At 38.6% G+C, this 15,683-nt stretch overlaps 1 protein-coding gene across 4 annotated transcripts in view; it reads right to left on the bottom strand.

Annotated features, from left to right (window-relative positions):
• Positions 1-15,683, bottom strand: part of AGO2 (argonaute RISC catalytic component 2) — a 108,876-nt gene that overhangs the window by 19,896 nt on the left and 73,297 nt on the right. For all 4 annotated transcript variants that reach the window (XM_043507299.1, XM_038393169.2, XM_043507300.1 and 1 more), the window contains 6 exons: positions 14,747-14,880; positions 11,589-11,773; positions 10,282-10,441; positions 5,019-5,109; positions 3,688-3,882; positions 2,703-2,837 (listed from right to left, as the gene is read on the bottom strand). In XM_043507299.1, the coding sequence (XP_043363234.1) occupies positions 2,703-2,837; positions 3,688-3,882; positions 5,019-5,109; positions 10,282-10,441; positions 11,589-11,773; positions 14,747-14,880 (900 nt within the window). The remainder of the gene's footprint in view (positions 1-2,702; positions 2,838-3,687; positions 3,883-5,018; positions 5,110-10,281; positions 10,442-11,588; positions 11,774-14,746; positions 14,881-15,683) is intronic.

Below are 15,683 nucleotides of genomic sequence, written 5' to 3'. Positions count from 1 at the left end.
TATTTTTTAAATGTGCAATTAATTGCTTGACAGCCCTACTAGAAACAGATAGTAAAAGACCAACACAAGCAAAGAAACAAAATATACAACTCAGTACGTTCCTAGCAACTGCAGTGAGATGGACGGGGCACGAATTGTAACGTGGGAAACCTGGGTTCTATTCCCTGATCTGCCACTGACGTGCTGTGAGATTGTGGACAACTTACTTCTCTTGTAACTGCTTCTCCTCCCATCCTTTATCTGTCTTCACTATTTCGACTGTAAGGTTTATGGGGAGGGACTGTCTCTTTCTAGGTTTTTATACTGTAACTTGTACAACAGGGCATCAATCTTGTTGGAGCCTCTAGGTACTACTGTAATATAGGCATTTTTCTTTAGAATCTGCCCGGTTCAACAACTTATAAAATTTTCAATGGGATGCATATCTATCCTGGTGCTGAATTTGTTGATTTAGGGAGAAATGGTATATTCTATTGAGATGTTATGTGGGCCAATCCTGGGGTGACTGGATATTGGCGCTCCACAGCACTTGTTATTACATGAGCCCCACAGGCTTCTGACAATCTGAGGGAAGCTCAACCATGTCGATAGCGGAAAGTGGTAAGGCAAGAGCTGGGAATGACAGTGATTGGGTTAGTTCCATGCTAAGATTTTGTTTACCTGAGCACAACCTCAACATGTCTCTCATCTCCTCTCTTCACAGAATAAATGACGAGACTCACCAAGCTGCTGAGGATAAAACCACTGCTTTTTCCTCTGGCACAACAGAGGTTCAGATTCGCAGCTTTAGGGTATTGGAAGAGGGTGTCTCTATACCCTTTTCCTGAGAGCCCAACAGAGGAGGTTGTGATCAAAAGGTGGCTCTAGCTGGAATGGTTTTCTACTTTTCTACCTTCTTTTATCCTCCAGTACCACTCCAGGAGGCAGGGAAGGAAGTTAAGGAAACTGCACTGGACAGCAGAAGCTCAGATTGCAGTTTAGGTAGGTGTATATATTACATTACTTTACCTTGCAAATGAAGGCTCCCAAGGAACTGAGAGTAAAAGGCATGTCAGCAGTGTAAGTTTCAAGGGCAGTCAAACAATTTTAAAAAAAATATCAGGAGGACAACAACATAGATGTTGCATTTGAAGGCTGTAATGAGAACTGTTTTTCTTTAAGCGACAAAGCCAAATAAAGAAAACACTGACCTCAGTCCAATACAAGGGACAGATAAAACTTTAGCACAACAGCCTACAGACGGATACAGAAAGCTTTTCCCACCTTTACATATTTTTATGCAATTAATTGCTTGACAGCCCTATTAGAAACAGATAGTAAAAGACCAACACAAACAAAGAAACAAAATACACAACTCAGTACGTTCCCAGCAACTGCAGTGTGATGGATAGGGCACGGAATTGGAACGTGGGAAACCTGTGTTCTATTCCCTGATCTGCCATAGGGCCATTACCAATAGTGCTGTGCTACTGCCAAGTCCAGAAACAACAGCTTGGAGCACAAAGTAGCTATTTCGTCTTCCCTCCATGCTGGTAAAACAGCCTCAAGAAAGAGTTGAAAAAGAAAAATTTTACTAAGGGGACTGGCCTTTTCACTGTTAAAAATTCACATTTGAAGAATAAAACCACCATCAGATCCCAATGGAGGAAAATGGAATAAGTAATGAGAAGTTCTTAAACACTAAAACCTATGTTTTAACACTTAAAACCTGTGTTCCATGTTGGTGGTTCAGAACAGATTGTCTTTAAAAGGCTGCTGTTAGTACTTAAGAGCCTTTTCAGTGCTCCTTATGCAGAAACAATTCCCACCAATATCAAATGGGAGTTTTGTCTCAGAAAGGAGGGCTGAATTGAGCCCAGAATAGTAAATTAGGACCAGATCTTGAAACCCTTTCTGATATGAACAATTCTGATTAATACTGGTTCTCTCACTGAAATGAATTAGGACTATTTGTGTAATGGTTGCTCACTTGGGTAGGATTATGACCTTAATGCAGACCTCCCCCGTTACAATGATCCCAAGTTTTACAAGAGGTAAGGTACATGTATAGTCTAGGAATTTTGAGGAGCTGCACAACTAGGAATAGTGAAATTAAAGAAAAAAAAAACTGAGTTGAGTATTAGGGAACCTTGACAATGATCTACTGGGCTGTAGAACAGTCTCCTAAGGAAAGATCTATTGAGTGGGATATTAGAAACTGAGCTGGAGAAAGCACCAGAAAAAAAGCACCAAAGGGAACAATTCTGCACTGATAGGAAAAGGAACTGACAATTAACATACCTCTCTTCCATCTCTAATTGTATAATATTGAAATGTATTTATATATATAGTTGCAATAATGATTTTTCAGTATGCCACAGAAAATGTCTTTGAAATGTATTTGACAGTCCTTTCGACTGTGTTCCAATCTAAGAAAAAACACCTTGCATTCTAAATTTATTTGTGTCAGGAATACATTGAGATGGGAATATCCATTAAAGTTGGGCAAAAATGAGTTTGCTGCTCTCCTCACCCCTAATATGTATCCCAAAGCAGACCAATTGTTAGACAAATGCAAATTTCTTCAAACACAAATATAATTTACTCATTAATCCATAGATATTTTCAAAATTACCAATACTCAAATAGAAGGCAGTTTTAATACAGTTGTGTGGGGTATTCAGGTAATATGCCAACTCGAATGACAAATATTTAGAACATACCCGTTCATTTTTGTCTGTACAGAAGAGTCTGGTGTGATGCCTTTTCTGCACAACAATAAATGTAATTCCAGGCTGGTAGTCCTTTTCTAGTTTAATGCATGCTTCTCTGATAGCCAGCAATTCATGGTGGAGAACCTAAGTCAGAAAAAAACACAACCGACAGAAAAATGTGATAAATAGGGTGCATACAAAGTTAATAACATCCAGCAGATTATATAAATAATTATACTGCTACTTATTAGCTATTTAGGGCTTGTGGAGAAAGACATGGAAGTTCATACAAAGTTGAGTATTAGAAAGAGGATTTGGCATATCCACAGACTGGGGAAAGAATGGGGTAAAGTCTAAGAACGGATTCAAATGAAAACAACAAGCATGGAGCTTACCAAATTTTATGAACTTTTTAATGTAATAAAGTGTGAAATTATTTTAAATATATTCAGTAAATATTTTTTAAAAATTAAAGCAGAAAAACTATGTATATATCTGAAAGAATATACTAAAATACTTCATTAAAACATGAGGCTTCTGAGAAAGAAAAATAAATACAAAAAGATGTTTGCCAATTTTGTGTGGGGCAAGTGGAAAGAGGTAATGTATCAAGGTAGGATTTAGAAAAATGGGAGCAAATCAGAAATCTTACTTACTTTTATTTTTTATTTTTAAAAAATCATTGTTATTAGACTATGCACTCAAATTTCAATGTTAAACCCTTGATTTGGTCCCAGTCATCAAATACACACCCAATTTTCAAAACTGAATGACATTAACACATTTTCTTTTGTTGTGAAATAATGTGAAATCCTTTTGTAAAAGGAGAAGTAGTAAGATCCTGAAAGCTGTGATGTGACTTTCCCTACATTGCTTGGCCACTGCCTGAGACCTTTACAGAGGGGAAACCAGGTTTACTTCTTTTCATAATTCCAGTTTTGCATACTGTATAATCAAAAGTCATGCAACAACTCATAAGTGTGAAGAATCTAACCTGTTGAAATTGCCCCTCAGAAACACCATCTCTGTAGAAAATAATGCGAGTTGGTTTAAATCTGGTTGATTTGTAGAACTGAATAAGCAGCTCCCTGACCATGGCAGCCAAGTCTTGGATGATTTCTTGACGATGCTGCTGGACACGCACAGTGGCGCAGTATCGATTAGGGTGAGCATCCATGCTACCTACAACCTGTTAAAAACAAACAAACATATGACCCATGCTTAATACCAAGCCAATACAAAGGATCTTCTTTAAGGTTATTTTTTAAAAGAACACATTTAAAAACAAAGACTAATGATTCATTACCTCACTAAAATGCTATAATCTATACAGTTCATAAAGAAAAGAGAAAATGCAGTCAAAATTATTGTGTGTATGGGAAAAGTTTTCAGTATTGAGCTTTGGGCTACCTGTGACTATATATAATGCTAAAACTGAACAATTAATATTTTATTTGTGAAACAAATCTATAAACTTGTGTTCTGAAAAACTGAAGGAATTTTTAAAGCACAATCTTAACGTAGACTTTAACTAGAAAAATATGTTTTCACAACTAGTTCAAAACATAGGGGTGCCCTGGATCCCCAACTGATCCTAGAGTCCATGGTGGTCTTTGTGGCAAGGAATGCTGCCACCCCACCCCATCTGCACTTAGCTGGCCAATAACAATCATTCCTCTTGGATACAGACTTCACCGTTATCCATGTCTTTGCATTTATAAACTGGATTAATCCAGTATATTAACTATCCTTAAAACCACTTGCAAGGTTCAGATAGCACTTAATGCAGCAGTTTGTCTGAATGCATTAGAATGATCATCGAGAGCTCACTACACCAACATTCTATAGACTTTATTCAGCATGGGACTACCAGTGCATTTCTGGGGGATTACTGCATAGTTTGTGTTCATTATAACACAATTCACCACAGCCTCCTAATGAACCACAAAAAGTACAACAATGTCTCCAAAATACACTGTGTAGAGTGTCTTAGTACTATTATAATATACATATTTAGAATACATGTATTATATTATGTAGATATGGGGGGTTGCTACCCATGTTTTATGACATTACAGTCAAAGCTCCATTTTTGTGCAATGTTTGAGTTATTGTATAAATTAGCTTTACCTCACAAATATCTGAGTAATTATTACCACAATAAACTCTCCAAAAGAAGTTCCATCAGACTATGTAGTAAAATACTATTTAATACCATAGTGTAGGATAACAGTATCCTTCACAACCTCTGTAAAAACAAACAAACTCAACTAAATTTAAACAGCAAAAGAAACCCCCTCTGAACAATTACCACTGTTTACTCACTGCAGCAATGGAAGGCTTTTTTCCATCGCCAGCTGGTGGATGAGTTACATCTGCACCCAGGAATATGACAGGCTGCTGAAATACCGGAGGCCTAATGAAAAGAAAGTGAAAGTGATAGCTAGCATTTATAAAAAGAAAAGGAGTACTTGTGGCACCTTAGAGACTAACAAATTTATTTGAGCATAAGCTTTCGTGAGCTACAGCTCACTTCATCGGATGCCTGAAAGCTGAAAGTCTGAAAGCTGACATTCTAAGAAGCAACAGAGGAAGTACACTGAAACACCTGGCTAGATGTTGTAAATTTCAACTCCCTCTCTCCCAACAAGACACTTTATTTTTAAGGGAGTTTTTGTTTTTGTTTTTTATCAGAAGGGAGGTGGGGGGAGCAGAGGAGAGTCACTGTGTAAACTCGGCAGCTAATTTTCAAAATTAAGTTTCTCAGTATTTCAAAGGCGAAGAGCACTTCGTGTCCATCTTTCAAAAGAAATGCTTGGACAATGTCATTTTAAAACTAATAATTCAGAATAATTTTTTCTTTTCCTGGCTGAAACAACAGTAAATGACAATCGATTAAAACAATTCTATGACCAACAACAAAAAATCCACTTGTTTAGAATGTCAATATCCAACACCAGACATGTTTTGGTGTGAATGGTTTTTTGTTTGTCTACTTAGTTCTACTTTCATGAGAGAACAGTTTATGGAATGAAAAGTAGGAACCGTATCTCTCTGAATGTCAGTGTTTCAAGTTGGTGGGTTTGGATGCGAGGAAAGAGCATGTCACTTAATGAAGTTAAAATGTTAGCAGTGCTAAAGCCCAACTTTTGAGGAGAAAACGGTTACTAATCCACTGTTGTACTTTGCACATGTCCATTGCACTTCAGGTGTGCGTGCGCCCACTACACTAGTGTCAGAGATTTTTCCGTCAGCTGTACCCATTGGGATGGCATGCACATGTACTCTCTGCCACATGTGCTGCTGCATGGTGGCATAAAAGAGTGTAACCGCCCTAGTCCCCTGCAGTTCCTTCTGATCAGAGAGACTTTGATATAGAGGGGAAGGAGGGTGGGTTGTGGACTGGATATGTGCCACACATCTCAAAGAACTACCATTACAGAATGGGTTAACAACTGTTTCTCCTTTGAATGAGTGCAAATGTCCCTTCCACTTTGGGCGATTCAGAGACAGTTCAATCCAGGGGTGGGACTCGAGGCAGGTAAATAATGGTTCAAGGACCACATGTCCAAATCTGGCATCATCTCTAGACTTCAGGAGATGGCACAGTGAAAAGCAAAAGTATGTACTCAAGACCAGCTGCAGCTCTACAAATGTTCAGTATAGGCACCCAAGCCAGAAAGGCTGCATGTGATCTTGTTAAATGTGCTGATCGGTGGAGTTTACAGGAGGAAATCCATAACAAGATTCCTTTCATCTTGTCTGCAACTGCCACGAACAGTTGGAAGGATGACCTAAATGGTTTAGTCCCATCCATTCTAGTGTCCAATGTGTGAAACCTCTCCTCATCTTTACGAGTATGAGGCTTAGGGCAGGTCTACACTACAGCTGGGAATAATTCTCTGAGATCGATCCACCGGCAGTCGATTCAGCTTGTCTAGTGAAGACAGCAAACCTCTCTCCAGTCGACCGCTGTACTCTACCCCAATGAGAAGAGCAAGGTCAGTCAATGGGAGAGTTTATCCTGTTGACCACCTGTGGCATACACCCCGCGGTAACTCAACGTAAGGTACATTGACTTCAGCTACGTTATTCAGAACTGGACATAATACTCCAGTTGAGGCCTAATCAGCTTGGAGTAAAGTGGAAGAATTACTTCACATGTCTTGCTAGCAACACTCCTGCTAATACAGCTCAGAATGTTTGCTTTTTTTTGTGACAGTGTTACACTGTTGACACATATTTAGCTTGTGATCCACTATGACCACCAGATCCCTTTCTCCAATACTCCTTCCTAGACTGTCATTTCCCATTTGTATGTGTGCAACCAATTGTTCCTTCCTAAGTGGAGCAGATTGCATTAGTCCTTATTAAATTTCATCCTATTTTCTTCAGACCATTTTTCCAGTTTGTCCAGATCATTTTGAATTTTAATCCTATCCTCCAAAGCACTTGAAACCCTCCCAGCTTGGTATTGTCTGCACACTTTATAAATGTACTCTCTATGCCATTATCTAAATCACTGATGAAGATACTGAACAGAACCAGACCTGATTCCCGCGGGACCCCACACAACATGCCCTTCCAGCTTGATTGTGAACCACTGAGAACTACTCTCTGGGAACAGTTTTCCAACCAGTTATGCACCCACCTTATGGTAGCTCTATCTAGCCTTACTAAAGTTAAGATATACCACTTCCCCTCATCCACAAGGCTTGTTACCCTGTCAAACAAAGCTATGAGGTTGGTTTGCCATGATTTGTTCTAAACAAATCCATGCTGACTGTTGCTTACCACCTTATTATCTTCTAAGTGTTTGCAAATTGACTGCTTAATTATTTGTGTCATTATCTTTTTGGGTACTGAAGTTAAGCTAGCTGGTCTGTAGGATGTATTTCATCAGGCCCTGGTCACTTGAAGGCATTTAACTTGTCTAAGTAATTTTTAACTTGTTCTTTTCCTATTTTTGTCTCAGATCCTACCCCATTTTCACTGGCATTCACTTGTTAGATGTCCAATCGCTACTACCTTTTTTGATGAAAACTGAAACAAAAAAGTCATTTAGCACTACTGCCATTTCCACATTTTCTGCATACCCCGATGTAGGAGGTGGATTGAGATGACAGCCCATTCCCAACTCCGGGGCTGGAGTAGCAGCCAAGAAGAAACTGCAATGTGAATTCCTCTCCCACAAATACCCCACCTGTCATCGAGTAAAGGGTGTACTCTGTTCTTCTCTTCCCTTCCCTTCTAGATTGGTCCTGGTGTCAAGTCATAAAAAGAATGTTAACAGTGGTACTGCAGTGGACAGAACTGCTTTGTCTTTGGGAGAGGAGAGTAAACATCCAACGACTAGAGTCTTCAGGCTATGACACCTGTCATTGGTCTGCTGTGAAAAAATATGTCGGTCTCTCAAAAGGAAGATCTTATATGGTGTGCTGGACCTCGAGGACGCCCTGATGACTGGAACCATGAACATCTATGTATTGCAATGGATAATGCTGCAGCTCTGGCAGCGTCCAGTGCAGCCTGAACCAAGGCCCTGGCTACCAACCTTCCCTTATCCAATTCTGTGAGAAACTCTTGTCTCACCTCCTTTGGCAACTTGTCTGTAAATTGTAAAACACTGTCCCAGAGGGAGAAAAGAATGATTGTTAACTTTCCATAACTGTTGTTCTTCAAGATGTGTTGCACATGACAGCACAGGTGTGTCTGTGCCCCAAGCCCAGTCGCCGGGAATTTTTTCCTTAGTGGTACCTGTCGGGGTGGCTCAAATGCTCATAATGCTGGTATAAAGCATCCAGCTGATCCCATGCCCCCTCAGTTCCTTCTTTTTGGCCAGCTCCAACACAGAGAGGTAGGAGAAACAACAAGTACCACCAGCGGCACCTTAGAGACTAACAAATTTATCCGGACACAAGCTTTTGTGGACTAAAACCTACTTCATCAGATGTATGGAATGGAAAATACAGTAGGAAGAGATGTATATCCTCTCTTCCTACTGTATTTTAGCAGTGGCATTCTCTCTCGAGTGTCCATTCTATGACCCGCTCTCTCTCACACACACACACACACACACACACACACACACGAGAGAGAGAGAGAGAGAGCGCGCGCGCGCAAGTGTGGGTCATGGAATGGACACGTGCAACACATCTCAAAGAACAACAGTTAAGGAAGGTCAGTAACCGTTTTCCCTTTGAGTGATTGCACATGTGCATTCCACTGTAGGTGAATCCCAAGCAGTTGCATAGGTGGTGGGACTGGAGATCATGGACACACTGACTGCAAAACAGCTTGACCAAATTTGGCATCATCCCTGGTCTGTTGCATTATGGCGTAATGGGAAGCAAACATAAACCGATGACCAAGTTGCTGCTCTGAAAATGTCCTGAATAGGGATCTGCACTAGGAATGCCACTACTAAAGGTTGTGACTTTGTGGAACGTGCAGTCAGGTTAGCTCATGGCGGAACACCCACCTGACCATAATACATGAATACATGATGTGATCCAGGACAAAATTCTCTGAGTAGAGATGGGGAGATCCTTCTATGATGTTATCTGATTAAAATATGACCATGTAGATCATTGTTGCTACCATTGTTATGTAATTGCAACGAATCTTGTACAAAGAATGTCAAGTAAGGTGTCTATAGAAAGGTTATGATTTGCTGAATCTGATTATGCTATTTGTATGCACTTATTTTTATATCTGAAGTTATGAATATTAACTATGTATCTGTATTTCAAAAGTTTGCTCCTGTGGCACTTAGCCAGCACACTGTGAAGGAACTATTCAAGTTAAATGGCCCATCAAAGAACACTTAACTCAAAATGGAAAACTCCTATCTACACTTAATGGACTTCCCTGTGAACCTTCTAACTGGAGTATGGGTAATGGATTCTGCTATGACTAAGCGAAATCATGCATGTAATCACATGTAGAGTCAGTGGGGGAGCAGGAAATAGAGTCCAGATCCCTTGCTTCCCAAGCCTATGCCCTGAAAGAGATATTCTAGTTCAAACAGGAATTAATTCAGGGAAGCTGTAGCTTATTTTATACAGGTCAGACTAGAGATAATTACAATGGATACTTCTGGCTTTATAATCATGGTTGTTTACTTCATAGATTACAATCAGTCTGTCAATAAGGGAATATTAATTTTCAAGATGACTTCTATTTGTCATTAAATACGTAAGTAAACAGATCTGTTAAGGTTTATTTCATGTGAAAACTCTGAAATAGTATTGCAAGCTCAAATTTTTAAATAAAGCATCAAAAATTTTTCTTTATAAACTGACAGATTCCAATGGAAATGATTTTTTAAAAAAATAAGTATTTCTTTGCAGTATCCAAATATTGCAGCAGATGCTATTACATTAAAATCTAAAAGTGAAATTGACTAGAAACTGATTATAAAACCAGAGTGAAGCATTATAATTAACAAAAAGTAAATTCATTTTTAATAGTTTTAAGGTGATATTAGTAACAGGTTAAAAAAAGTCTAAACTATTTTAACCTGATTCATGTCTCCCTTAGCATATGGAAATAAAACAAACAAAAAAAAACTTCAAAATCAACGTACCTTCCTTGTGGCAGTAAAATGTTATTTACTCCTCCTAATTTGACATTGATCTTTAAACAAAGATTGGACAGAGTTTGTGGTGTTGTTCTTTGCACATTTTTCATCTGAACACACTGCGTAGCCATCCCCAGCACAGTGTCACCAACACGCTTTACTTCCGCTGCCAAGACACAAGGAAAAATAAAAACTATTCAGATATTCTTAAATAAGAAATAAGAAAAATGGCATTCATTTAGTTATGATCACTTTCTCCCAGAATGTTATTGGTTCATTTGTTTAAACTTTTATTTTCCCCTCACTGCTACTGAGTTTATACTACCATCCTTCTACTGAAAAGATACAAGTTTTATTGGCGTCTAAATGTACAATGATAATTGCAGATTTATCATTTCGATTGCTGCTTCTCCTCCCCCCCCTTTTTTTTAAAAATACTGTTACATACATTTTAAAACAGTTTACGGAGGCACTGGTTGCAACTCCCTGGTTAAGGCTGTGTTTTGAAGTGGGCTTAAGATTATAAATTTCTATTTTGTTCCACGTGTAGGTAACTCAATTTTCCAGTGAAATTTCAGAACATTCATTTATTAGACTTTTCAATTTTTTATGCAGCCTTTTTGTTTCATTCTGTCTAATAATTTACTATGAAGTGTTTGAAATTAAGCTCTGGCTGAAATCTTTCAGAGTTTTTAATATTTTATTATCAACATACCTTTAAAACAATGTTGTACATCTACACAGAAACTAGTACAGGTGAATCTTGAGCAAATAAAGTACAAAAGATCGTTTAAGAGAAATTTTTAGGATCATTTTTAGGTTTTTTCCAGAAGGTGGTGGCTGGAGTAGATGGAGTTTTTTGGGGGAGCTGCATGCAATTTTTGAGTTGACTTTTGTCAGTTTTCTTTGTTACTTGTGACTTTCCGCTGATTGCAGGTGGACCCAGAGATTACGATGGTTGTATCTTTAATTAAATTTAAAAAGTAGAGAAAACTTGGCCTTCAGAGGTGGCCATGAGCTCAAGTTTCTAGCTTATATTATGTGCCTCACTGGTAGCCCAGGAGGAGAAGAGGGAATTAAAAATAAATAAAAAGAGCTGGTTGAAAATTAAGAAGTGTTGAAGGGGTCAGTTTCAAAGGCCTGGAGCACCTTTGAAGGAAGGAAAGAAAATGTAAGGCCCCTACTATTTTCTTTGTGGAATTTTATCTAATTGCTTTGAAATACGTTTTTGGTGATGTAATTCTTCATACAACATACATACAGGTGACTCAAACAACCTCCATCTCCCATATATGTAATCAATATGCACTGACCATAAACTGGAGTCTTCCCTGGCAGAATGACTACCACAAGCTGTAGCCCAGCATAGGTGTTCTTTAGATGTCTGAACATAGGTTCCACACTATCTGCACCCTGGGCATATTTACAGAAACATGGCTGCCCCTGGATTGGCATTCCTGCATCTCTTGATATCTTCCTCAGTTGTTCTGTGAAGGACCTAAAGAATGCAGATACATTAGATTACTATGAAGAGAGAATGAAACATTCTGTTCTCAGTCATACTGGTACAACGCTGTTGACTTTAACGAGGTTGCACTGGCATAAGAACAGAATCTGACCCAGTATGTGTACATTTTTTCAAATGAACCAAATATCTTTTAGCTTTTAATGGAGGGACAAAGTGGAGAAGGAACAGGGAGAGAAACTCTGTCAATACTCCCTAATGTTGGAAGCTTCAATATGCACCAGCACTCTCATTTACTACAACAATACACTGGGTATCAGGGTACATGTATATAAATCACACTATAATGGCAGAAAGTATTTCTTTTTAATTTCTTTGTGACAACAGTGTCTGGACAGCATTTCCTATTGGACTGAGCTTAATTAAATTAATTCTACACAGGTAAACAAAGTCTATTTCAGTGTTGGTTTACTTACAGAACCCCTATTTTTAATCTTCTGACCTAAACCCAAAAGTCCTGGTGCAGTGTTCTAAGCACAGGTCTGAAAGCCTGGTTCTAATCCTAGTTCTGAAACTGACTCCCCACTTTTGGCTTCTGCCAAGTTACAACCGCTCTACTTCAATTTCCCCATCTGTAAAGTGGAAATAAGATACCCTTTGACTCCACAGTGGTTTTATGTGGACGTCAGTTATTATATGTAGTAGAATAGATAAATGCCAACTTATTTTTATCAATGCTATCATCCTCCAAAAAGCAAGTCTCCAGGACTAATGCTAAATTCCTAGCATCAAAGAGTTTCCCTTATTTTAAAGGAAAACTCTTCAATCAGATTTAGTTGAAATTAGTCAAGTTCAAGATCTTGAAGACTCCAGCCTAATGCTTGTTACACCCAAAAACTAGCTACACTTCTACCAGCCAGCCTCCCTCCTCAACAGAAACAGTAGCACTGAGGGAACCATCCCTTCTCCCTGCACTCCCAACATCTGAATTCCAGAGAAAACCAACAGAGGATATCTGGGAGTGAAGAACCCCTTCCTTCTGCCCCTCAGCCCTGTGCAGGGGGTTGGAGAGTCTTAAAAAAAATCATCCCTGACAACAGCTGCTCGCTAGCTCAGAACAGGGCCCCAAACAAAAGGAGATGTCTTCCTGACTCAAAAGTCAAAAACAGCAGCAGCTCTGCAGCTGCACTGCTGGCAACTACCTTCTTACAGGATCTGCCAAAGAGCATTCCAGCAAGCTCCTCCAGCAGAGCAGCACCTGAAAGGGCTACACCTGCCCACCAGCTAAGGAAGATGTATAGTCAGTTTCAGAGTTCTGTCAAAAGTACAAAGTAAGCAAAACTAAAGAGAATTTATTTTTAAAATAATTTTTCTGGGCTAGTAATCTTAGGTAACAATTTTTCTTCCTAGTTGCTGTGCAAGACACATGTATACATAAAAGGAAACTGACTATATACAAAGCATTCAAATGCACAAACTAACTAATGTTTTTCATCTGGTAACTTAAAATAGTAACATTAAAAGTCGATGTTCAAGTTTGTCATCTACTGTATAGATTCCAGTGACGCAGAACAAATCAAGGCTGATCTCACAGAGAAGGATCTTAAGGAGGCTGCAGTTCACTGTATATTCCATTGTTTGGATGACTTCTTCACATTCAGATATGGGTTGTCCTTCATTTTCCAAGTGTGTAGGAGATAACTGCAACACCCATATGAGCTTCTGGTACAATTCACTGTGATCCATCTTACGTGAGATACTGAAATCAGGTGGTTGGTCTGTAGGATCCATGTTCAGGTTTTGATTCATAACCCTTATGTTTACTCACAGCCTTCGCCACTTGTCTTTTGATGACAGTTCCGAGGTTTTGAGAGCTTTGTCAGCTAACCAGAAGGGGTTCCTGGACTTAAGGCAGCATCTTGGGGTGCACTGGAGATCTTTGTAGATGGGCAAGTCTGGATTCGTTATTGTGCAGTCATATTCACGTATTATTGCAGCTTCTCTTTGTGGGGATAGTGGTAAAATATGCATGAGGGCAGAGAGCCAGACAGTTGCTCTTGACTTCAGCACTCCTGTGACAATTCTCACAGTGTTCAACTGCACACTGACAAGTTTCATATGTACACTACCATACAGACAGGCAATATTCAGCTGCTGAGAAGACAAGCAAAAGAGTGGCTGTCTACAAGGTGCGAGCATTTGTGGATTATATTGTTCCTAGTCTTTATTTGGCAGCATTCTCCGTCAGGTGTAGAAGCCTCACATACCACTGATCCAGAACCACTCAGAGATCTTTTGGGAAATCCTCGTGCCTATGTTTGTTTTGCAGGAGGTGACATTCAAGCTCTTCTTTGCAGTAAACTTTTCAGTAAACTAACTGAAAAAATATTTCTCTTAACATTTCAACTACAGTAATTTTGGGTATTGTAACAATAGCGGGTAGAAAGCTTTATGAATAAATTTGATTTGTAAGCTGACAATGTCCATTTAAATAGGTCCAATGCAGACATAGATTTTTTCAGATTAAAACAGTTTATAGCAACATAATATAGAGACACATGTACATTTGACATTTCAGTGATGAAAAGTGTTCAGTAGTAGACATTTTTCTTTGCTTCGATTGCCTTCTTTCTTCCCTGCTCATCTCCATTTCTTGGAAACTCCTATCGATGGCAGGCACCTTGCCTTATCCAGTGCTGTGCACATTGCTTTTGATATTGAGGATTTTATGATACTAGCACACAGAAAAAACTAACGAGAGACATACTCGCTTGTACACCATTCAAAACACAGAATTCTATGTTTGTGACAGGGAAAATACAATCAATAGTTTACAGTTTCTAAAGCAGAGATATAATAAAGGGAAAAGATTATTTTTTTTAAATACAGCACTTAGAATATTACTGGAAAAAAAGCACAAGGTACAGTAGTGCCACACAATCCACTTCTTTCAAATCCAGTAAGGAACCAAAAATCTTTCTAGGAAAAAAGAAAAAACATACTTACTTAAGATGAACTTCAGTGCACTGTCGCTGGGGAGCAAAGCAGGCAATTGCCCAGACCTTAATTTCAATTCCAGTGTGAAACTGTTTATTCCTCATATCCCAAACCCCTTGAACTGGTGTAGCAATTGCTTTATTCTAGAAAGAGAAGGAAATAGTAAATGGGTAATACTTCCAAAAAAAATCCCCAAGCCCCTGCTTCACTATAAGCACTGGTCTATTCTATAGTCTCAAGTCTGTGTCTAAATATTAATCCAGTTATGACACAAATCACTATCCTTCCTATCATTACAGCAACATATGTTCAAGTACGTGAATCTGATAATTTGTGAAATTTAGGAAGAGATAATACAGATTATTCAATTTTTGAATGCTTTTTTTAAAAAAATACAAATCCCTATATTTGTTACAATAAAAATCAGCAGAATATATATGGGTAGTAAATGGGAAGAGTCATGAATGGCTGATAATTAATACATACATACAAGCTTGCAGTTCTATAGCTACTTTCCAGGAGTTCAATACAATTTGCAGGAATTAATTTAGCCTCACAACAGTCCAGTAAGATAGGTAAGCATCATTACCCATATTTTATAGATCAGTAAACTAAAGCACATAAAGGTCCACAGATTCACACATGGTCACAGAGAAAAGATATGTGGAAGATCCGAGAACAGGATCCTGGTTTCTGAACTCACAGTCATATAGAAAAAAGTCTTTCCCCTATCTAGTAGACACTACTGTGAGGAATTTGCTACAAGATCACAAGTTATATAGGCAACAGAAGATGAAGACTGAACTCAATCTCAGGATGGGAATTATCTTAATTGGTATGGATATCTAAAAGTGTGCAGCCTTCCCTCATACTTTGACTGAAAATGCATTCTTCATGATGTTTTGTTTTAATTTTAAATTGTACTGCAAGATTTCATGAAAATCCA

Source organism: Dermochelys coriacea, chromosome 2, assembly GCF_009764565.3.
Source record: "Dermochelys coriacea isolate rDerCor1 chromosome 2, rDerCor1.pri.v4, whole genome shotgun sequence".
NCBI classification, from domain to species: Eukaryota; Metazoa; Chordata; order Testudines; family Dermochelyidae; genus Dermochelys; species Dermochelys coriacea.
Note: the sequence above shows the minus strand (reverse complement) of the source record. Positions and strands in the feature narration are given on the sequence as shown.